This window comes from Apus apus, chromosome 10, assembly GCF_020740795.1.
Source record: "Apus apus isolate bApuApu2 chromosome 10, bApuApu2.pri.cur, whole genome shotgun sequence".
Classification (NCBI taxonomy): domain Eukaryota; kingdom Metazoa; phylum Chordata; class Aves; order Apodiformes; family Apodidae; genus Apus; species Apus apus.
The window spans coordinates 10524170-10547024 of NC_067291.1; the positions used below are offsets into that span (position 1 = coordinate 10524170).

The 22855-nt window shown below is 43.1% G+C and overlaps 1 protein-coding gene across 2 annotated transcripts in view; it reads right to left on the reverse strand.

Annotated features, from left to right (window-relative positions):
• Positions 1-10861: 10861 nt before the first annotated feature.
• The window catches only part of FBN1 (fibrillin 1), a 151689-nt gene continuing 139695 nt past the window's right edge, over positions 10862-22855 (reverse strand). Inside the window, exons 57-65 of one of the 2 annotated variants that reach the window (XM_051628288.1) lie at positions 22634-22840; positions 21958-22083; positions 21618-21740; positions 20565-20681; positions 19675-19803; positions 18741-18860; positions 15209-15440; positions 14037-14211; positions 10862-12118 (exon numbers count right to left, since the gene is read on the reverse strand). In XM_051628288.1, coding sequence (XP_051484248.1) covers positions 11729-12118; positions 14037-14211; positions 15209-15440; positions 18741-18860; positions 19675-19803; positions 20565-20681; positions 21618-21740; positions 21958-22083; positions 22634-22840 — 1619 coding nt within the window. In that variant the 3' untranslated portion in view covers positions 10862-11728. The remainder of the gene's footprint in view (positions 12119-14036; positions 14212-15208; positions 15441-18740; positions 18861-19674; positions 19804-20564; positions 20682-21617; positions 21741-21957; positions 22084-22633; positions 22841-22855) is intronic. The other variant, XM_051628289.1, reaches the window with a different exon arrangement.

The following is a 22855-nucleotide window of genomic DNA, read 5'->3' on the forward strand; positions in this document are numbered from 1 at the left end:
AAGATCAGGTGATGCTACAAAGTCAAATCAGGTCTGAGAGCAGATTGGAGACACAGGTTCTCTTCCTGCCAGCTCTGCAAAGAACAAGCAGCAAGTGCCTTTTGTTTGGTACTTACACTAGACTGTGCAGTACTGAGAGTTACTAAATCAATTCATATTTCTATCTGTCCTGAAAAGAAATTTGGCTATAGGTCACCTGCTTCTTCTGATCTAAAGGGACCATGTACTATGGAAAAGGATGAAGGAGTTCAAGTGCTAGGCTAGGTGGCATACTTTTGGGCACAATTTAATTCCCTAGAGCAACAATTCTGATACCAAGTAATGTCAGGAAGCAATGTGTGGAATGCCTGTTAAAAGCAGAAAGAAACTCTGTGCATTCCAAGGAACACAAGGGCAAATAAAAATTATGGACTGATTTTCAGTATCCATCTCTATATGTATTTGGCTCTACGTAAAAACCTCTGTGGTATCACAGCACAAGGTGGTCAAAGGACTTTTTTTTTTTTTCTTTTTTCCTTTTAAAGAGATATGTACAGCAATTTAGGTTAAAAAAAAAAGGTTAAAAAAAACCCTTTCCTAATTAGCTTCTATAATGAGAGGGAGGAGTGGAAAGGAACCCCTCATACAACATTGATTGAAACTGTGTCAAGTGCTGTACAGTTAAACTTTTTCATGGTGAATATAAGCTGTGAGCTGACTTTAATACTCACAGTTGCTTTCTCTGTATGTGTGCCCAAATGTCTTCTAGTAAAAATAAAAAGGCACTGGTCAGCTTCAGCCAGACTGAACCCAGCAGTAAATGTCTAACAGCTGCTGAGCTCATTTGTGCCTTTCAGGAAAGCTGGCAGTGAAGGGCAGGCTGGATTATTTGCCATCCAGCTGAAAGGATTCAGAGTGAGCTTCACCTGTATTAGGCTGCAGCAAATGGGAAGGAGCTGCTGCTGATGCTCTGCCCATGTGGTGACTTAACCTAAATGAGCCTTGGCTTTTCCTAGATATATAAAAAAAATATCCACTAGCAAACCATGCCTTTAGGGTGCCAGACTGCTCTTATTTCAGACTTGAACTCCCACCCCAACAGCAGAGTTGAAAGGGCTCCACAGATCTGAAATCCCCCAGCTTAGTTTACAGATGACCTCACCTGTGATCAGTGGGAGGGTAGCTCTAAAATAGCTGTCAAAGAAAAAGAGTTGCTTGAATCCAAAAATAGAGAAAAGCTTTTGGGGAGCTTATCAAATGGTAAGGTATAGGAGAGCTGGCAAAAGAAGAAGACACCTGTGAAATAACTGTTACTTAACAGCAGTTAACTTCCTTAGCTCTGTTTTCTGGAATAAGATGCTGCTCGTACTTGTGCAATTACTCAGGTAGATGGGAAAATATTGTCACCAGGGGTCATAAGTGGTGGAGTGATGGGAAAGTGTATGAACAGGAAGCAATTAAATGGTTGTAAAAGAGTTGGACAGAATATGACATAATACACCAGGTCCAGCTAATGAACCTGCTTGAATTTATAGGTGGATAAACCATGTTACGGGTAATTTGAGTTCTCAAGGGACAGGTCAGATCTGTGGAGTGGCAAGCATAGCATCATTATAGAAATAAGTGCTAGCAAGTATTATGAGTCTGCCCTTAAGTTTAATAACATTTAATTTTATAAGCAGTTCTGGATGATATTAAGTAGCTGTTTAGCCAATTAAATGCACCCAGAGAAATTACTATGGAGGCTGGGTTACTGGCACAGGGGCAAGGTACTCTAGGTGGGTGGGACATCTCTGAGAGCTCAGGGCAAAAACTCCACTGACCTATAAAGTTCTGGTTCCATGCCAAAGCATGTTGCTCAGCCTCTTCAGCTGCATGACACCCATCTCACACATGGGCCTGCCCCCATAGATTCTCAGCACATGTCTGAGCAGGACCCAGGCTCAGCTGAGGGGGCACCAGAGCCCTTCTCTGCTCTCTGCTTTCCCTTCCTCTGCTGGAGCTGTGTATGGCTGAGCTGAGCATGGGTGAGATCACAGGAGCATTTTGAGGATTCAGGGTAAAATCTTGTTCTGGTGAAGTCAGTGGGAGTTTTGCCATTGACTTTGGTGGGGCTGGACTTCATTCATGAAGCATTGACTCTTATAATAGATTTACCAGCCCTGCAGGCAGCCCATGCAGCAGCAAAATAGATCTTGCACTCTTGCTTCTAGAAATGAATCCCCTGGCTCAGGCTGACGTCTGCAGAGAGCAGCTTCCTTAGACCAAGCCCTTTATTTAGGAAACCTACCAACCAGTTCTGCACGTCAGCCCTGGGGCCAAGCGGGGCTGAGATGTGCCTCCCCCAGGGGAGGACAGCCCTGCCTTGTGCCCAGCTCTGGGAAAAGCCAAGAGCCCCGTGGAGGTGTGGCCTGGGTGGGTCCTCATCCCTCGAGCAAGAGCAGATTTGCCCAGCTTGCAGCATGGCCAAGCTGGCCCCGGGCAGGCCCAGCACAGCCACGGCACCAGCCGCACTCTGAGCCGGCAGCATGTCCGGCTCTGCCTTGGTGCCACAGCTGCAGGGAGGTTCTGTGGTCTGGTGCTGCCTGCCAGGTGCTCTGCCCTGGCAGGAGGTTCACTTTCTTTAACAAGAAAAAAAAGGAGAGAGAGGGAATCCTGCTGCATTGTCCCAGTGCAAGTGGAGAAGAGCTGCACTAATTCAAACCAAACACAGAACAGAAACTCCTCCCAGGCGGAGACATTTTTCTGTCAAGTTTCAGCCCTGGGAGAATTTTTACAGCTCAGCAATAAACTCTAGAAACAGAGGTTAAGGGCCTCACTAGCTCCAGACTTCGAACACAGGGAACAGAGCAACGGGCACTCTTCAATCTGTAGGAACATGTCAGGCTGACAGGATGGTACTGGGGGTTCTGGGGGAAAGAGGGGGTTAATGACCACAATTGCCCAACAAACTTTTCCTAATATTGTCACATTTACCCACAAGTTACAATTTCTCTGTTACTATAGAGGCACAATGTTGATACTGGATTCATTTTCTGGGTTTTATTCCTTTTTGTCATTTTTCCCATGAACTAATAAGCCACAGTGGATTTGAAAGTATGAGCAAATGTGAGCACTATACAAAGCACTTTTATGTTCTATTGACATTTTCTTCCCACCCTAATAATTTAGAGCTGTTAACATAAAAAAAAATTAAGATGATCATACTTCCCATCACTTTCATTTCCCAAGTTTATGAAGGAAGAATCATGAGTAATTTCCCATAGTTATTGTTTGCAGCACAACACATGGTCTCAATTACTGGGATAAGAAACAGAGAGAGGGTATTGGTGAGGATAAATGATTTATCATTCAAAATTCATTTTCCACACCATAGTTTATATTACTCCGATCAGCCATCATCTTTCTTGTTTCACTCTGCAAACATAATCCAGCTCTTCTGAGTGGGACCCTGAGTCACAAGAGATCAGTTTGTTTCTGGAGCAGTGAAGCATACGCAGAGTGACCCTCCACCAAAACTACTTGCTGCCCAGGGAGGGCAGATCTGGACAAATCTAGACTAATAGGACACAAAGTAACTCTTGGCTTTCACTTTTGTTCTCATTTCCAAGGAAAGGAAAAGGGGAAGCAACTAGGCTCAGGATCCTTGCCCACACAGAGCATAATTCTGTGCGTTAATATGCAATTTCTTTCTGGCAGTTGGAGGTACTTGACTTTCCTTTACACTGCTGTTGCCTTGAAAGTGCCATTTCTGCATTAATGAAGTGACTGGCTGCAGGCCCCTAGCTGACCTCTCTGCACCTGAGCTCTGTCTCTGGAGCAGATGTACAAAAGCCTCCTGGTGCACTGCTCCTCGTGCTTCTTCTGCACAAGTGGCAGGCAAGCACCATGGCCCTGTGGCTGCTCCTTCTGTGCCAGAAAGTGGCAACCATAGCATAGACCACAGCAGCTCAGGCATGGCAGAATGATGAGTTATTATTTCAGGACTTTGTTGTTGCAGTAGATTTGAAGAGCTTGCCACTGCCTGGCAGGGACAGGCTGGTGACACTGCAGAGATTTGCAGCAAATGGAGTTTGGTTGCTGGCAGATTTTGCAGAGATGTGGGTTCAGCTGACATCAAAGTCAACATTTCTTTCTCTTTTCCCCTGCCTTGCCATCTGGTGCTCAAAGCACAATGTTCAACTGCTTCTCTTGTAGGACTGCTCCTCCTGAGAGACCATGCAGACATGAGGCATTTAATGCTTATGGGGCTGGTGGAGAGGTCCTCCTGTGTAAATCCTTTACCAATTCTCTGTTTTTAAAATTAATTCCAGGCTGGTCTGTGGGGAACTCAAGACTGTGCTGTTTGTTACCACAAGTGAGCCCAACAGGAATAATCAGTCTTTTTCACTAGGGGATTGTGCAACTCCTGCAAACTTGGCCTTCAACCTGGGTCTGGTGGTCATGTTGGGACCCACAACTTCCTCCCATGGTTTTATCTGTCACTGTGGAGAAGAAAACACTCTTGTTCCCAGCATATTTTTGGATATAGGAGTGCGTAGTAGGCATATGTGTGGTTGACAACATAATCTGTAATAAATTCAGTCTCCTAAATGACATAATCAAATTATGGGGCAAATATATAATGGGCAACTTCACACAGAGCTGGCTTTGTTGAAGAGTGAACTTTTGAATACAGTTCTGTTTCCTGGTGTGCAACATCTTGTCTTTGCTCTGAGAACATGTGTAGTGGATACTTTTTCAGCCTTTTTCCTCCCTTTCCCTTCATTGCTGGGTGCCGCTTTCAGTCTTTATCCACGATACCTGATTTAAAAATAATGACAGAGCTTCCTCAGAACCTCCACTCATCCCTCACCCAGGCTTTGCCCTGCCATACAGCAGCTATCATGGCCTGAAACTCCACTTGGGGTTCTTCAGCTCTGGCCTTGTGGTGTATCATGCCACACGTGTATCCCAGGAGTAGAATCATGGCTGGCCTAACGTGTGGCAGCATGTCACCTCAGTTGTGCCTTGATGTAAGAGGCCTCCTAACAGACAGAGGATCTCAGAGCTTTACATCCTTTGTCATGGCTGCTTCTCTGCAGTGCTTAGGGGACATTAAGATCTTGAAAAAGTACTGGAAAATCTTTTACAGAAGCAGATTTGAAAACTGGAGGCAAAAACCTGGCAGCAAAAAGCTTTCTGTGAAGGGGATTTATGCCTTTGGCAAGTACAATTTTATCATGAGGGATGGGAAATCCGTTGGATTCTTTCTTGGTCAGTAACTTTTTTGAATTCAGTAAATGAGGAATTGTCTTTAAAGGCTTATTAATCTACACTCAATACTAATATCTCATAATGATCTGGTCCTGATGGACTTTGGGTTTTTTTTCTGTTTGGTTCATTTGGTAACTTCTTACCAACCAAAGTTCTCTGGACAGCTTTACAGTCCTTCTTCAAGTGCAGGCTGGCTCAGGGGTATCAGCTGATGGGAAAGGTTTGCATTAAGGCTGGTAGCCTTGTGGAGCTGGCTGCCATGAGGCCAGATGGCTGTTGATTCACATCAAAAGGTCTTTTGAGCAGCCACCTTACAGAGCCAGTGCTGCTTAGTCGCTCCCTCCCTTTCTCCTCTCTCCCAGTTTCCTGATGTTTCAAGTTTTGCACTGATGTGAATACAGACAGTGGGGTTCCCTGTCATGCTCCTTGTCTGCTGTGCACTGGCACCTTCCTCCTCTCTTCCTGCTCATCCCTCTTTATTACGTTTCTCAAAGCAGAAGCAACTTAAGCTATCACATTCTCTGGACTCAGCACATATATTCCCAGTTGATCAGATTTTGCTTGATAGTTGAAGCCAGCTCTTGCTCAAATATTTTCCATCTACAGTTTATGTTTGGTGCAAAAAGAATTTCATCATCAAGGGGTTTAAGGATGATACATGTTTTTTTATTTAAAAAGACAAGTTTTTGTCTGGAGACCTCTTTAAAAGTGCCTCAATGAATCTAAAAAAAATCTGAGAAGTGTTTTCAGCTCTCCTCTTTTTCCTCTTTAAGGTATCTGTACCATGGCAGAGCTGGTAGCACTGGCAAGTCAAGACCCACAACCCTGTTGGGCACCTTGACACTGGAGAACTGGCACCACATCGCTCTCCATCTCGCCAGTTCAGGTAGAAAGTCCATTTCCCCACAGTCTGCTCTGATGTGAGTCATGTTTAAATGCATTATGGGGATGAGGACCATGGGTCTTGTTCACCTGTGTAGATTCCTTAGCTGAATTTACTCCTTAAAGTGCAAACATGCAGTATGAACTGAATCCTTGTTGTGTGAGACAAACCAGAAGTCAGTGCACTCCAGGCTTGGAAATCGTACATCCATCTTCAAATCAATAGTTTGTGGAAGGCTTATTTGGGGGATTCACTGGGGCAGCACAAGCTATGTCAGACTGCTGGCTGGACACACACCAGCATCACAGGCCTATGTTCAGCATGGTGGAGAGCTTTGGGCTCCCACCTAGTGAACCTGTTTCTGCAGGGTTTGTTCTTGCAACTCACCTCTTTGCTCTGGTTGTTTTATTTTTACAGTGAAGATTCAAAATCAAAGTGAAACTCAGCTGAAGTGCCAAGATTTCCTGGTTATAGTTTGAAACCAAGCAAAGAGTCCATGGTTTGTATGGTTTCATCCTAAAATCATAAATAGTCTCTTATTCAACTAAAATTTGTTCCAAATTTACTCAAAGCTTGGCCCAGATTTTTCTGAAACTTGGCCCAAGATTGCTTGAAACTAAGCCCAGCTTCAGAGAGAGGTTCATGAACCTCCACAAACCTGGCCTGAGCCTTGAGTTTGTAGTTAAATCCAAAACCAGGGGAGTTTCACCTGGTTTAGGTTTGGTTATAGACATTTCTCACAGCTCTAGTATTTATAATGACTACAATAACAACACATTTACACAGAGCTGCAAGCACATACATGGCACTGCAAAGTGAGGAAGTCCAGACAGCTTTCCTACCTGTCCCAGCTTCCCAGCTGAATGTCCTGCACTGCAGCTACAGTCAAACTTGGTCCCATGCATCTGCCTAAAAAAAAATAATTTCTCCTGGGTTGTCACAGACACACACAAAAACACCCCACCACCCTGAAGCACCTCACATAGCAATGCTTGGAAGACAGAATCAGCCTCCAAGGAAAAGTGAGCAATAGCCCTGTTTTCCTGGCTCATCCAGCAGACAGGGAAGCTGGCAGAGCCAAGGTCCTGCTCACCAGCAGTGATTTTGATTATCTCCACACAGCCTGCTGGCCTCCACACAGCCTGCTGGCCTCCACACTTACCCAAAATCTTTTGTTACAGAAGAAAACTACTGGGCAATGTCACTCTTTCTTTTTTTGTTTGTTTGTGTGTTTTTTTAACTGGTGCTGCTGCACCTGCAGTGGCAGCATCCTGGGGGAACACCACGGGGACAGCCACACCAGGGGATGCATGCTGGACCACAGGGCCATGTCCCCAGCTTTCTGAACAGTATGGGGAGAGGCTGGAGCTCCAGCAGGCTCCTTCTGGGACATGTTTTGGTACATGGCTTTGTGCCTGCCTTGGCTGTCACAGCTGATGAGCCCATGTGTGGCTCCTTGTCCTTCTCTCCAGGGACACCTCAGTAAGTTGGGGCTGCTCCTGGCAGACTGGCTGCTGCCTATGGGCTCTCCCAAACCAAAACATCTGGTTCTCAGTTCCTGCCCTGTAAAACAAGGATGACAAACACATCCCAATCTCCCAAGCGTGTAGCGAGGCTCAACACACGTGTCTGCGAGGCACTCACGTCCGACAGCCCTGGGAGCCATGGAGAAGCTCATAAACAAAGAAACCTCCAGATGTGAGAGCTGAGGCAGGGTGAGGGCTGAGTCTGCACTGCTTCTGCCTGTGAAGGAAGGGTCTAGCCCCAGAGAGAAGAGAAAAAAGCCCTTCCTGGGTACCTAGCAAAGGTTTAGCACAGTGTGACCTTAACCTGGAAGCACAGAGATAGTTATCTGTCTAGACTCTTCAGAAAAATCAAATGTACATTTCTACATACCCATGTGAGCATCTAACCAGGTGGAGGACTTAGCTGTGTGAGGACAGGCAGCAATGGCACATGCTGGGCTGGCTGGCACCAACACAGGGCTGCAGCCCAGCCCTGCCAGTACGGTCCTGCTGGCTGGGCATCCCTGGGCTCCTCACTGCTTCCTGTCATCGCTGCATCACACAGGGCTTGTTAGAAATAGAAGGGAGAACCTGAAATACAAAAACAAACACTTTGGTTACCTCTCTGAACTCAAGATTCCTCTGCTGAACCCAATGGGAAACTGACAACTGAGAAGCTGGCTTGGGCGTGATATTCCTCAAAAGCATTTGTTCCAAGGATGTGAAATATTTGGCAAGCTTTAAGGACAGAAGTAGTTCTTTGGAAGTTGTCAGAGCTGAAGTAATTCGTGTCTTCAAGGTTTTTGCTGCACAGGATGATGGTCCCATCTTTAGGTGAACCAAAGCACCCAGCCCACTCTAGAGGGACCAGGTGTTGCCCTCAAAGTCTCTCTGGGGCTCCAAGGACCTTGGTGAAGCACGCACTGAACGTGGCAGCACCACAGCTCCCTGCAGCTGACCATCTCAGCATCAGCTTAAAGGGGAAAACCTAAAAATTCCTTCACAGCAAATGTCAATTCTTAAAAGGAGTGAGAAAGTTTTTGCAATGCCAGTGCCATCAGCCCCAGCTTGGCCTAGAGCAGGGGGTCTCTGCAGGCTCCCTTGTGCCACGCGTACCTGTTGTGGTGCCAGCAGAGACTGGCGGTGCCCAAACCCGGTCCAGGAAGGCACAGGCAGCTGCTGGGCAACAGCCACAGCTCAGGATTTCTGTGCTGAGAAGTCTTGAGCACATTAGCTCTTCCAAAGCACACAGCTGAATTTGAATCACAGTGGAGGGTATTTATCTTAGAGAAAACCTGAGCATGACCCTGTGGGACCTGCCGTAAGAAAGCAAACACTTCGGGCCCTTTGAAAGTCAGCTTAAAAGGGAGACAGTGGAAACAGTCACGTTCTGCCAAAATACACGTCAGCTGTCAAATTTACAAGATACTGTAACAACACACAAGAGAATGATTTGATATGTACAGTAACAAGCCATCTTTGTTAAACACTGCTAACCAAAAAGTACATTTGTCACCCACGCGTGCATCTGTGCCGAGTCATAGCACGAGGACAGAGGAGGGAAGCCATGCTGGTATTTCAAATAATTAAATATTTCACTATTTCCTTGAATTTGAAAAATATCCTTTAATTGCAAAAGGATACACATTCAGCAAGACCTGTACTTCAATTGGTCTAATGCTTAGAGTCATTCTGGGATCCCACCTTCAAACTGAACACAGGAAATTACTTTAAATTATACGGTAGGTTACAAGCTACTTTTTAACTGCAGGTCTCACTCAGTGTTATTATGCAACCTTTTTGCTACACTGAGATTCTAAGGAAACTGCAGAAACTCAAACTTATATAAATAATTCTACACATATAACAGCTAAAACTGACAGGCAAAAATGACATAGCAGTTAAAGGGCACTGCTGTAAAGAGACAAGTAATTGCACAATAAAATGGATTTTTATGTGCAGATCAGTACAGCAAGATTGGGCTTTCAATTTTTAAATCCCTAAAAGAGATGCTTGTGAAGTTTTCTTGTTTCTGCAGCATAACAAAGGTGATTTGCAGAACTGCACAGGCACCACTGGGGCTGCTGGAACACAATCAAGGAACCTTTGGCATGATAAGGTGTTATACAGCAGCCTAAATGCTAAACCAGCTCTGCTGGATGGAGTCCTGACTGGTCTTTCTGAAATCCTTCTTCTCAGTTCCTCTCAGCATTTAAGGGCTGGAGAGAAAATACTCAAATGTACACTTAACTATAAACCATATGATCTTGCACACTGCCACTGGCATTAAAAGTCACTCCCAGTCTGCTGGAATTAGACCGCCATTTACAGCCGTAAAGCTCTGACTATATTTTGCCATAGTTATGCAACATGTGGAAAAAATACACTGTTCAACATTTTGGCACACTAATACATAAAATCCAGACATGGTCTATTAAAAATATGTGCACAAACTCCTTTTTATATATATTTGTTATGCAGAAGAAATCAAAGAGAGCTGAAATCCAATTACAGAAAATAATGCCATTTGGGGTGAATTATTACGGTACATTTCCCTTCCAAAGCTATTATAGCTCAATATATGGTCCCTCTATCAACTCCAGTGCTGTTCAATCAGCAGTTTCAGTGACATCACTTGCTTCCTTTTTTTCTTCCAGGTTTTATAGCATCACACCTCAGTACAATGTTCTGCTGCTGCTAAAAGACACACCACAGCACTTATATTTACAAAAAAACCCACATAATCAAATTATTAATTTGATATTAAAAATCATCTACAACTTGTGATGGCTTTTGGTACTGGATCATCCCTTTGTTATTAGTCTTAGATTATTTGACAACAGCTGCTAATTGGGTAAACGAATGGAGTATCTTAAGGCAAGGCAGTTTTAGCAAATAAGACTTGTGTTTTCTGTATAATGACTTAACATCCACATCTACATGTTTTGGCTATCAAAGTTACTTATTGACAGGATTATTCAGGTCACCTCACTGGAAATGTTGTAACTTGCTTTCTGGAGCCACACAATAATTTGACAGGGTCCACTGCTGCTTAGATTTGTGAAGGTTTCTGTATTTCTTCCATTCTTCCTTTGCATGAAGAGGAACTAATGGCAGCAGTTCACCTTTGAGAGGAAATCACCTGTGCACACAGACATACAACCGACCTGACTGACAATGCCTGACATGTAAGAATGCAGTTTTATCTCACTTTTAGCAAGAACACCAGGCCACAGAATAAACAAAAAAAACCAACTGTTTTATTGTGACATTTATGACATTGAACCCTTGTTGATATGAATGACTATGGGTATTCTTGACACGTTACATAATGTCATGGTGTAGGATGGCACTGATTGTCATCTGACTTTTGAGAATGTTTAATGGTCCCTACTGACCTCAGTGCATTTTGGCAAGTCACAGAAACTTTATCATCAGGTTTGTGTATACAGTTAACAAGTAGTTGGTCTTATAAGCACCATTACAAACCCTCACATTAAGGGTATTATTAATCTAGTTTACAAATGCTTCATTGATAAAAATAGCATGATTACAGTATACACACACTTAATTTACATGTAATGTATTATAGGCATAACTGAGATAAACTACTGAGCTAACTTTGGTTGATTGAAGTATTTAGACTGAATAATGGCAATTTTGGCTTCTAAGTTGTGTAAATATTACAGTGCATTTATAAATCTAGGTTGAAAATTTACTAGCACCAAATGGATATCATAAATGGCTGACCTAGTAAGTTGTAGTTGGAGAAGCAAAGTTTAAGAATTACAAAAATAGAGCTGTCCATCAGTTGAAAACACATTCTTGTACTTCTGCTGAAATGATGATGTGTCTCAGCATCAGTGGCCAACTTCCAATGATCAAAGTCCCAGTTTTCAAGATTCAACATATCAAGCCTGAGAAAGTGGTTGTTCTGAGCTAGGGCATTCATCCTGTACCTTGTTTATGTAGTAATATAATAGTGCTCGTTCATACAAATGTACTCATGTAAGATTGTACCTAAGATATGGAGAATCTGAGTGGGAGGAATATTCAGTCCTACCTATCTATCTTTGGTTTAATTATTGGGTCTTTGGTTGATGAATTAATGAAGCAATATCTGAATTTTCATTTTCAGATTATCTCCCAGCTCACCACTGAGGTAGTCTTTGTCATGTTTCTCTTCAAGCTGGTTAAGTTCCTTCTTTTTATAGAGTGGAATACTACTGATTTGTAATGAATAGTTTCCAGGCACTGGCTTCTTCTTTGTGAAATGAAGGTAACTTATCCCGTCCTTCTTATTGATTCTAAAGAAACCGTCTTCATTTCCGGAGTCAATTAAATATCGGTTATGGTTTGTCAGTGTTGTGAGGGCAGGGAGCAGTTCCAGGATGCGGTCTTTGTTACTGAGATGTGAGATGTTGATGGAGAAGATTGCTGCTTTCTCAATATCCCAGCTGGCGAGACTGATGGGCGGCTCCAGCTCCTGCTGATCCTGCACAAGAACAAACGACATTAGTTGCTTTGTCAGAGGGCTTTTCACATGTGCCTGGCCTGTCCGGATGGAATGCTTACCCAGCTCATTCGTTATTAATTAATTTTTAAACAGAAGTTCTGTAAAATCATCTGTCAAATCCACTATGAAGGGCCTAGGATTTGTCAGGATAAAGGACAGTCTTTGTCCCTGTCCCTTTGTGGGTAATGGGAGCCTGAGGCAGACACTGAAAGTTTCTGCATGTGGGTCCTGCTGCCTGACAAACAAAGCCTCTTCGTGCTTGAAGCCCACAGCCAGCCTCCTGCCAAGAGAGCAGCAAAGTCATCCTCCTCCTCCTCCCTATCAGGGAAACCACATGCTGACATGAACAACGATGTGCAGAAGACAGCAGGGTCTGGGCAGGAGGCATATCAGTTTGGCAGGAGGTTTCTGCTCTGCAAGATGGGCCTTGTTGAGGCATGGAGCAGGGGCAGCCCCAGGTGAGTGATGCTGGGTACCTGCACAGTCCAGAAACCTTCCATGACCTGCTGCTTCTCTGGCCAGGTCAGGGCAGATCCCCTTACCTGTAATACCACTGTTATCTTAGACTGGATGAAGAGAGAAGTCAGATTACTGTGGACTTAGTGACACTTCTCCTAAAAACTGTGTACAGTCTGCTTAAGTTGGTATATAATTAATGTGAACACTAAAGTTTAAAGCCAGTGACTTGTGCTGCACATCAGACTGGGTGACCAGACTGGATAATTCTGAATTAATATTACAAGAAGTTGAAATAACCCAGTGTGGTACTCCCCAGGTCATGCAAGGAGCCTGAATTTCAAACAAGAGGGACTATAGGAACATTACATATTATAAGATAATGCCTCTGTCATGACTTCTGCACTCATACTGGGAGTTGTGGTGCTGGAAGCCCAACAAATAGAACTGCAACCACCTCCCATCCCATTGTGTCCCACTGTTGTGACCAATTCAGAACAAACCCTAGCAGGGGGAGGGTGGTGAGGGATTTACTTCAGTGCTTTTTTTGATAAATGCTTGCTCAGAACTAAAGGAAAATACCTGCCCCCAAGGATGACTGAAAAAGGATGCCTATCCTTTCCATAAAGACAAAATCTCTCACACAGCAGACTGGTTTTCAGGTAAACAGAAGTGCTGAAGCCACTTAATATTTGGTTAATAAAACAAAGCCAATAACAACAGCTGGGAAGAAGTGGAGATGTGTGAGTACCACAAGAGATGATAAGCATGTCACTGACACCATTATCCCACTCTGAGGCAAACAGAAACCTGCCTCTGTCCCCAGAGACTTCCTGGCAGTGACAAATGAAGCTCTGCCTCCTGTTCTGCTGCCTGGGCCATCAGTGAGCACCGTGTGCAGCTCTGCTGGCAGCCTCCCCAGGAGGATGGCAACCTGGAGACTGACTGCAAGGGTCTGGACAAGCCCCAGGAAAGGCTGCAACCATGGAGTCCCTCCAGGTGAGATGTTCCTCTCCAGAGCTCTGTGTTTGTTTTGGAGAGGGAACCAGCCCTGGACACACAACACAGTGCTGCCTGGCAGCATCCACATCCACCCTGACCAACACGTCCTGCCTTTCTGGTCACAAGGCCAGACAAACATTTTACACAACCACCGTCCTCTGACACCAAGAGCCTGCTTTGCTGGTGAGGGGATTGCTCTCCAGACAGCTGGCTGGACATTTATTTTAGTGTTTGGGCTTCAGAGGATGACCTGTGCCTAATGACAGTGAAAACTTCAGAAAACCCCACACAGACTACTTGACATACAAAACCAGCTCGTTAGTCTGCTTTCTTTAGGGTGTACATTTTTCCTGGGGGATTGTTTCTTGGCACACCTCCTTCTGATACTGGCTCTCACAAGACAACCACAAACCCTTTCCCCCCAGAAATAGTCAATTACCTCTGCTTCATTTGTAGTTTCATTAGTGCTCCTGCGCTTCCTTCCTCTCTTGGGATAGCCATTGATTTTACATTCATAACAAGCTTCTGGAGATAGGGAGTTGTCATCTACTTCTCCACTGAGTGAAAGCTCTTGTCCTTGACCCTTGCCTAGCCCCACTCCAGAAACACAGTGTCTGAGGAAGGAAGAAATTCAAAGTCAATTCCAGTGAGACACAGATCTTATCAAAAGCTGAATTTTGTGGGACTGTGAATACAAATAATACAGCAATTATGTTGCACTCATTTCCAAGGAAAAACTGCTGAAGTCAACAGGCAAATTCTCACTGAAGCACAATCCAGCTACCTCTGGTTTCAAGAACCTGGCTCCCCGAGGCTTTGCCTAAGAGAGACCTGCCAATATTTAACAGTTTTTAAAACACAGGCTTAAGCTCCGAGAAGTTGTTAGTAATTTCTGCCATCCAGCCTGGAACACATTAAAAGAGACCAATTTTCAGGAACTGTTGAAAAAATATGAAAAGTGAGGTCTTTCATAATGTATCCCAAAGCTTTTAGTGACTTTTAAAATTTAAACCATGATCTTTCTGCTTTCCATTTGAGTTGCTTGGTCCTACATGCTGTGCAGTCCTAACACTCCCACTGGGGTAAGTTAAAATCTGTTTTCTTGATAAAGCAGACATTTATTTAAAAAATTATTCATTTGGAACACAGAAGAATATAAAACATACAATTACACAAGCACATACAGAATGGTTATTCCAACCAGTGGGTGAAGCCACTTGTATAACATAACTTGTCTTGGGTGCTGGCAGGAGATGTTACTGTTACTTGCTTTTAAAGGAGACGTGATACTACAAATCACAGGGAGGGGTGTGAGCTCAGGGAACTAAGCTAGCTGCTGGGATGTGTAGGGGAGAGGTGAAAGCAGTAGCTTAAAAGAGATGAATTTTTTTAAGCATTAAAACCACACTGCTCCCTTCCCATTACCTTTCCCCTCCCTCATCTGCATCCACCTGCTGGATGCATCAGCAGGTGCATGCAGCTCTTGAGCACCTCCACAATCCTGTCATCCGTCATTGGTGAGAACCCCCAAGTTCCGCTGCCCCACACTGCAGAGTAGGGAGTAGATTATGTGCCCTTTATGTCTGTTAGTTTAAAATAAGAATCCCTTACCCTTGTCCTATTCTGAAGTAACCAGGTGGACATCCACAGACATAGCCACCTTCAGTATTTGAACAACCATAACTGCATGGGGCTTGTGCAGAACCGCATTCATTGATATCTTGGCAACCTCCACTAAACTGTTCATACTGAAATCCGGTAGGGCACATACATTTATAGCTTCCCAAAGTATTGTGGCAAGATGCTCCTCCACAAATGTGTGCACTGAGACATTCGTTTTCATCTGGAAAAGAAGCAGAACGCATCACATTAACCTCTCCCCTCAGACACAGCCCAACCTACCCCTTCAGAAGGCTCATGCTCGACTGTTGCTGAAGATGCTGCCACATCCAAGGGACAGAAATAGAGAACAGGGCTTGGCCTCACCCTTGGCTAGTAGGGCAGTGGTAGCTAGGAGATGACTGCAACCATACAACAGAGCAGTGTTTGGGCTACTCTACAGAAGGTGTTTCATGCCACGTCAGTTCATGCTCTGGAGAGCAGAGAAGCAGAGGAGGCAACTTTTTTGTTCCAGAAACAGCTGAGAAGAAAGAAACCTTGTACAGTCTACAATCTGGTCCAGTAATCCTATGTTCGTAAAGCTATTCAACATTAAAGGAAAAATGAGTAAGGAATCAAGTTTTGACACCTTTTCCAGGCACTGAAAATCCCTGCCCACACTCTCACATTTAAATATGAGGTACAGGTAAACCACAGGAACAAGTGTTAAAGTAAAAATAAAAGCAGCTGTAGATACAAAAGATTGCCACATTCCAAGCCAGCCCTTTTCCAAACGTCCCAAATGTGGCACTGTAGGAGTTCAAGGTCAGTTCAGGCTTGTTTACAAAAGTGCATGGGATTTTAAATGGAGATGGTCTTTTTTTGTCTGATGTGGCAAATTGCTTTGACATGTTCTGAATGCTGTTCTCCATTTTCTGTGACAAAGCAACACATGCACAGTGCGTGTGTGTGCACATGCTTAAAAAATGCCATCTAGACACTGTATGGATAAAATGTAAAGCACAGAGCAGCATCTCTGACCTAAGCATTCAGGTTACAGGAAAGTAAGTCCTAAGTCAGGGCATTTTCACCTTTTCTCAAACAATGTGGCTGTTCTTCGCTTAAAAGCAGTGCCTTTACTTCTTGCAAACTGATTTACAGCACAGTGCACTAACTGCCTGGGCAGGGGATGCAGTCACACACAGCACAAGACATGGGAGGAACCAAAGCATTCTTCAGTGATTATCTAAATATGTGTTGCACCAACACCAGAAGTTCCTGAACACATCATTAAATAAACTAAAAAAGACACAAACTGTTTGCAGAGTTGGGATTGCCAAGGAATATGAAGCAACTGTCACGGAAAAACCTATTGCATGGATTCCTCCCCTGTGGTATGCCCAGAAGATCTAGATAAGTATCTTATGAATATACAGTTGCAGATGTTAGAATGTGAACATGTATAGACCACCACGTATTCAAACCTGGGGCTGAACTGTGTCTCAAGCCTGTAGGAGTTTTCTCATTAACTTAGAGCAATATTTCAGTATTTGTCACACCTAACAGAAATTATGCCAACATGAAAAATGCATGTTTGGGCCACAGGAAGTTAGTGCACCAAGAGAAGATATGCTGACTTCACCTTGTTCCACAGCAGCAAGAGTGGTGTGGACACTAGTGATGTTAATTCCCATCTCTTGGGTGATTTTTGGAAGATAAAAATATGAAGAAGAGTGAAAAAAACAGTTACGGGGGCCTTGGACTCTGCAGAAGCTGTCAGGCACCAGCCTTGCACTCCTGTGTTCTGCAACAAGCAGCTCTGTGATGCTCAGCTCCAGGAGAGATGACATGAAGACGGAGGAAAACAAGCCTCCTTCACTGCAGTTCTGGGTTTCTGCCTGAACTGCCTCATGTCCAAGGAGATGGAAGTGCCAGCTGAGTCTATCCCCAGTTGGGGCTCTCAGTGTAATTCTCCCTAGTGAAGCTTCTGGTGATCAGCATTAGTGATGCAAAGGTTTAAGCCTCTCTTTCAGTGGGGGAAATGCCAGTACTTGTGCATTTTGAAACAGATATTCTCTGTATAAAATCTAAACAGTAGTCAATGGGCTCAAAAGCCAGACTAACCACTGTAACCCTGGTTGGGAAATGAATTTGGTTAAATGCTGTCACCCAGGAAGACCTGGAAACAGCCCAACCATTTGCAAAACTGAGCACTGCAATTTTTCACATTCTACAATCTCCTCCAGCAGCCAGCTCTGGTAGCACTTTTTTTTTTTTTTAATCCTCTTACAGATTAAATTCTAATTTAACCATAAGCTCTGCTACTTTAAATAATATTCAAAACCACCATATGTTTGTGCTCCCTCCTTGTTCTCATGTGTGTAACAGGCACAGAGTACTGGATACAAGCAAGCAAGCGTCACAGCAAGGACTGCATAAGAAGTTAGGAGGTTTGGTAAGAATAATTAAAATCAGAGACTTCCCTAGAGCACCACAGTGATAACAACCAAAGGCATTTTTATGTTTCTGAAAGCAAATAAAGCCAAACACCAGTGAAGCCCTTGGTTGTCAAAGAGGTCATCAAACACATCTCCCAGTATCCACACAAGACTAGCTTGTATGAAGCCCATTAAACATGACTGAAAACACACATAACTGTCACTAGATGAAAAATTGTTCACATTTTTCTTCTTTGAACATGGCACACTGCTGAAATGTACTGAGACTTTTCCCATGACTTCTGCAGAGGACCCAGTTCTGTCTTGCTCAAGTCATATCCAGCATCAATGGTCTACACATGCAGCCCCATCTATGAGGGCTCAGAGATTTGTGACAGAACCAAAGTTCAGAAAGGGAAGAAATAAGTATTTTAGTTCACCAGTGTATTTCCTTCTTAATATAAATGAAGTGCACTAGCATTTGTTCCTTGTAACCAGAACTGTTCTGTAAGCACTTGTTTTAAACTATCCCCCAAAGCTTCAAGGAAACATCTTTAGACAGACAGCAGCAGCTTTGCTCAAATATGACAAATGGTTCACCCTGTAAAAAGAAGAGGCTTAGATACAGCAGCATTCCTGTAGATGTTTTAAGAATGATAAAAGCACAGATCAAGCAGGATTTTAGTAGAATTTTAGATGCTTTGGGGGCAGAAGTTTAATTTTACAATTTAACAATACAAACTTGTGGTTCTGTGTCTGCCAGCTCTCAGATAGGACCTGTGTCTCAGCCCAGATTCTTTCACAGCTGAGTAAGACTTCCTTTGTTCAGACCACACAAGACATGAATATCAGAAGTTCCCTCAATGTCAATACAATCTCCAGCACTCTCAAGGATAATTTTGTACTTAAACAGTTGTTGATTTTAAATATTGGCTACTGGGTACTGTGCTGTTCACTGGAGCAAGTATTTGTAATGAAACTGCACTAAACTTATTAAACCATCATCAGAAAAGCAAAATGCAGCCAATGGCACCATTGCCCTTCACTTCTTGCTGGTAACAAAGGTAACATGCATTTTAATGTATGAATTTTAAAAAGTGACTTGCCAACACACTGGTTCCATTGGTAATGCTGGAGGTATCCTTGTGGGCAGCTACACCTGTATCCTCCAATTATATTTTGGCAGCCATGCTGACACCGGTGGTTTCCATCGCATTCATCAACATCTAAAAAGGTGAGAGGTTTGGGAGAGAACCTCAAGTTATGCTGTATTTGAAAAGTATGGTACAAATTATCTTATATATCCATATATCGTATACATAGAGGTACATTCCAGGATTTTCCAAAACCTGGCCAGTGCTGGGAGACTACTTTGGGCCTTTCAGATTTGGATTTCTGGCTCCCACCTGACAGTGAAAATCGCTTAAAACTAAAATTCAGCCACAATTTTTAGAGTTTCTGCATTCTGCTATGGAGCAGACAGCAGAAATCCATTTGCATATGGGACCCCCAAGGCTATCCTAAGGCTCCCAACTCCACAGCTGAGAGCCCCTTCCCTTTACCCAAGCATCCAACCCAGGAATTCCAGTGTACTTCTTTTCAAAGTACACCAAATTCAATGCCAAAAGAAGGGTCTAGAGGCTCTAGGGACCCAGAGGAATAAAGTCAGCAGTCCTTGAAATCTCTCTTTAGTAGGCTGCCTTGAAGATGCAAGACTTCCTGTCCTTGTTGAGTCCCTCAGAAATCCATGCAGGATTCAAAAGAAGTTCACTGAACTTACGATGCCTCAACCAAAACATTCCAGGCTAAATTGAAGTCTCCTCAGAAAATATCTGCCCAGCTGTTTAGCATCCTGCAAAATATCTGTTTATTCAGGCCCATGGAGAGAAATACAGCCTTGTTGCTAAGTTTCCATATCCCACTCTCCTTCATTCTGTAGATGCTTAATCCCTAGGTCTCTCCTTGGATGACAGTATGACTGAGAGAAGATGATGGAAAGCAAGTGAACGCCAAGTTAAAAGCACTGCATGTTGTACCTACCTTCACAGCTAAGCCCGGTCTGATCGAGTGAGAAGCCACGTTGACACTCACAAACAAAACTTCCCGGTGTGTTCTGGCAAATGCCCTTTGCCCCACACAGATTGATTTCAGTAGCACACTCATTGTTATCTGCAGAAAACCAAAGCCTGAGTGTCACTTTTTAGTTCTTCTTCTGAAGGTGATAATTTAGCAATACTAAAAATGACCAGTTTTTGACAAGAGGCAAAGAAACTGCAGTAACGTAGCTGTCTGACTGTCCATTTTTCACTGTCCACTACAGAAGGAGAACTTAACTTCTTCTTTTCCCTTGTTGAAAACACAAACAGCAGCTATGGGAAGGGAAACACTCCTTTTCTTCCCTAACAATATGGAGTTTGATGTTCTAGTCTTCAAACACCCCCAAATTCACACCAATACCACAGGATCATCAGACTGTCACAAGCAGGATTCAACTTGCCTGCTTTACAGGAAATAGTTGTGTTTAACATCTCTGCAGACATAATGGGTATGTGCCTACAGGACAGCTGCAGAAACCTGTGTTTTATGCTTATTGTTTCCAGAAGCCTTGACACAATCCCTAATGTGGGTCCTGCAGTGAAAGAACTGAAATACAACTATTTTTCGCTCATTGGCTAAGACAGGGTAAGGCAAAAATTACAAATTGGTGTTTTTACTGTCTGATTCTCACAAGTGTAACACAGATTATAAAAACAAAGGAAAGAGGAAGGAGTGCCTCTTTGCATCTTCTGCTGTGATGGGGCTGGGATCAGGCCCTTGCCTGTATTTCCAGTTGGTTTCTCAGGAAGCTGATTTCACCTTCTTACTACTTTGCTTCTGGAATAAATCAGTAATAAATCCCATTTCTGTGTCCACATTCCCATGTCACTTACCAATGCAGGCTGTATGGTGCTGAGTGAATCCAGGAGGACATTTACAAGTGAAACCCCCAATAGTGTTGACGCAAAGGAACTGGCAGTTGTGCTGCTTTGTTGCACATTCATCAAGATCTAAAAAAGAGAAGAAAAAAATCTTTCACTTACATTCCCTATGGAGGATCTGACAGTTCAGCTGGACTTGGAGAGAAGTGATTCCAAAGAAATAACATATCAATAAAGGCTTCTGAATCTATGTCTCACTTTATACACTGGCTTCCATTTCCTCTCACAAGAAGCCCCACATACAATGAAGGGGACTCTGGAGCTACACTAATGTCCATGTTAACTCTGGATTAAGGACATGGCTCTCATCTGTTGGAAAGATGCTGTTACATAATAAATATCTGCTATCACTGTGGTGAATAAATGGGAAATCACCATCTTCATGAGAACCAGTGGCAGACAGTAAAACAGTATTGCACTGAAGTATGCTGTTACTCCTTAAGAAATACTTAAATGCTGATGGTGAAACAGGCTGGCATTTCCCAGGCCAAGTTTAGAATTGCTGCTCTAACTTGTGCTGTTTCAGTCAGGTCTCTCCTACCTAGATACATAAATAATTTAAATTACAATGAACATTTCAAAATCTTTCTGGCACTGCTGTTCCTTATTCAGCATGTGGCAGAAGTGGTAGGTTAAAACTCTGTTGATGCTGGATAATGCACTGCAAACCGTGCTCATCTTTGTATCCATCATGATATACTTATCATTGAAAAATACTGCTTAAACCAACATGCTTACCAAAAGAAAACCAATCATATATGCCACTGGTTATAAAGTCTTTTACTATCAGCTGCTATCAGTATGCAAAAATTCCTGTGGATCTACTGCTCATCCAGATTACAGGAGAACTAATTGAAACAGCAGCTCCATCCTCTGCAGGCCATTTCCACTGTCTTTAGTGGAAATACATGAATCAAGGAGACAGATTTACATAATTTAAATGTCCTTGGATTGGTATTTGCTCGTGAAACGGTTTTTGCAGTAAATTATTGTATTGATTTTTACCTTTGCAGCTTCTTCCGTCTTCTTGCATGATGTATCCTTTTGGACATGAACACTGGAAGCTCCCGTCTGTGTTTTTGCAAATGAAATTGCAAGGTTTTGGAGACTCATTACATTCATTCAGATCTAGAGGAAGAAAAACCAGATACCTCAGTGCTGATAACCAAGCTCTGTGGTAACATTTTTCACATTACTCAGGAGATATCAGAAGGAAACCAAAATCCTCAAAGCCTTCACACAAATTACATTTTCTTTCCTCATTTCTCAAAATCTTTGTATTCCCTTCTTCAAGTCACCTCTTAGTAATGAACTTGATCTACATACACCATAATGAAAAACCTACCTACGCAAAGAGTGCCAGTTATATCTGTAGTATAGCCAAGGTTGCAATGACAACGATAAGATCCCCTCTCATTGATGCACTCCCCATTACGGCAGACATCATGAATAACCTTGCACTCATCAATATCTGCAATTAAATGAGGATTAGTTCACAAGGGAAGAACAACTGATTTTATGCAGCTTCAAATAGATTCTTGTGATCTGACATGCAAAAAGCCCACATCCTACATACATTTCAAAATTACATTAACTAATGAAATATTAAGCAGAAAATATGGAAGGGAGCATTAATCTAACTTTCAAATGCAATGAACAAGCCTTAAGTGAAAGCAAACAACCAGAACTGATCATATATTAGCCTCCATAAATCAAACATGATTTTGCTTTTATGTACACAAACAAATTTCTCTTAATCTGTACCTACAACACACTCAAATGTGAGAGTGCAAATTCCCAGTTGAGTGCATGCCAGTCAACCAGCATGCAAAATCATTATCTGCCAAGTTGGGATGGATGCCTTTGACATACCCTCTCAGTGTGAAAATTCACAGAAAATGTTGACTAATACCCAAAATACTTAGGACTTCAGAGTGTCCAAATATGCAAAAAGAAAGATTTCATGATTTATCACTGAATTTTACATTGTGTAAGCAGGAGTTTAACAGAAAAGTCAGTACCTGCTCCACTAGACGTGTACCCTCGGCCATGAGGGCAAAGCTTCTTGAAGGCCACAGTGCCTGGGAAGGGGCAGACCTCACAGTTTTGCCCCCAGCCTCGACCACCATCACAGCAGCATTCAGACTTAGTGACAGAGTTCCTGTTGCTTGATCCGATTTGACACATACTTTGTAAGACTTCAGTGAAGCAGTAGCCTTCCCTGTTGTCTGGAAGGCAAATTA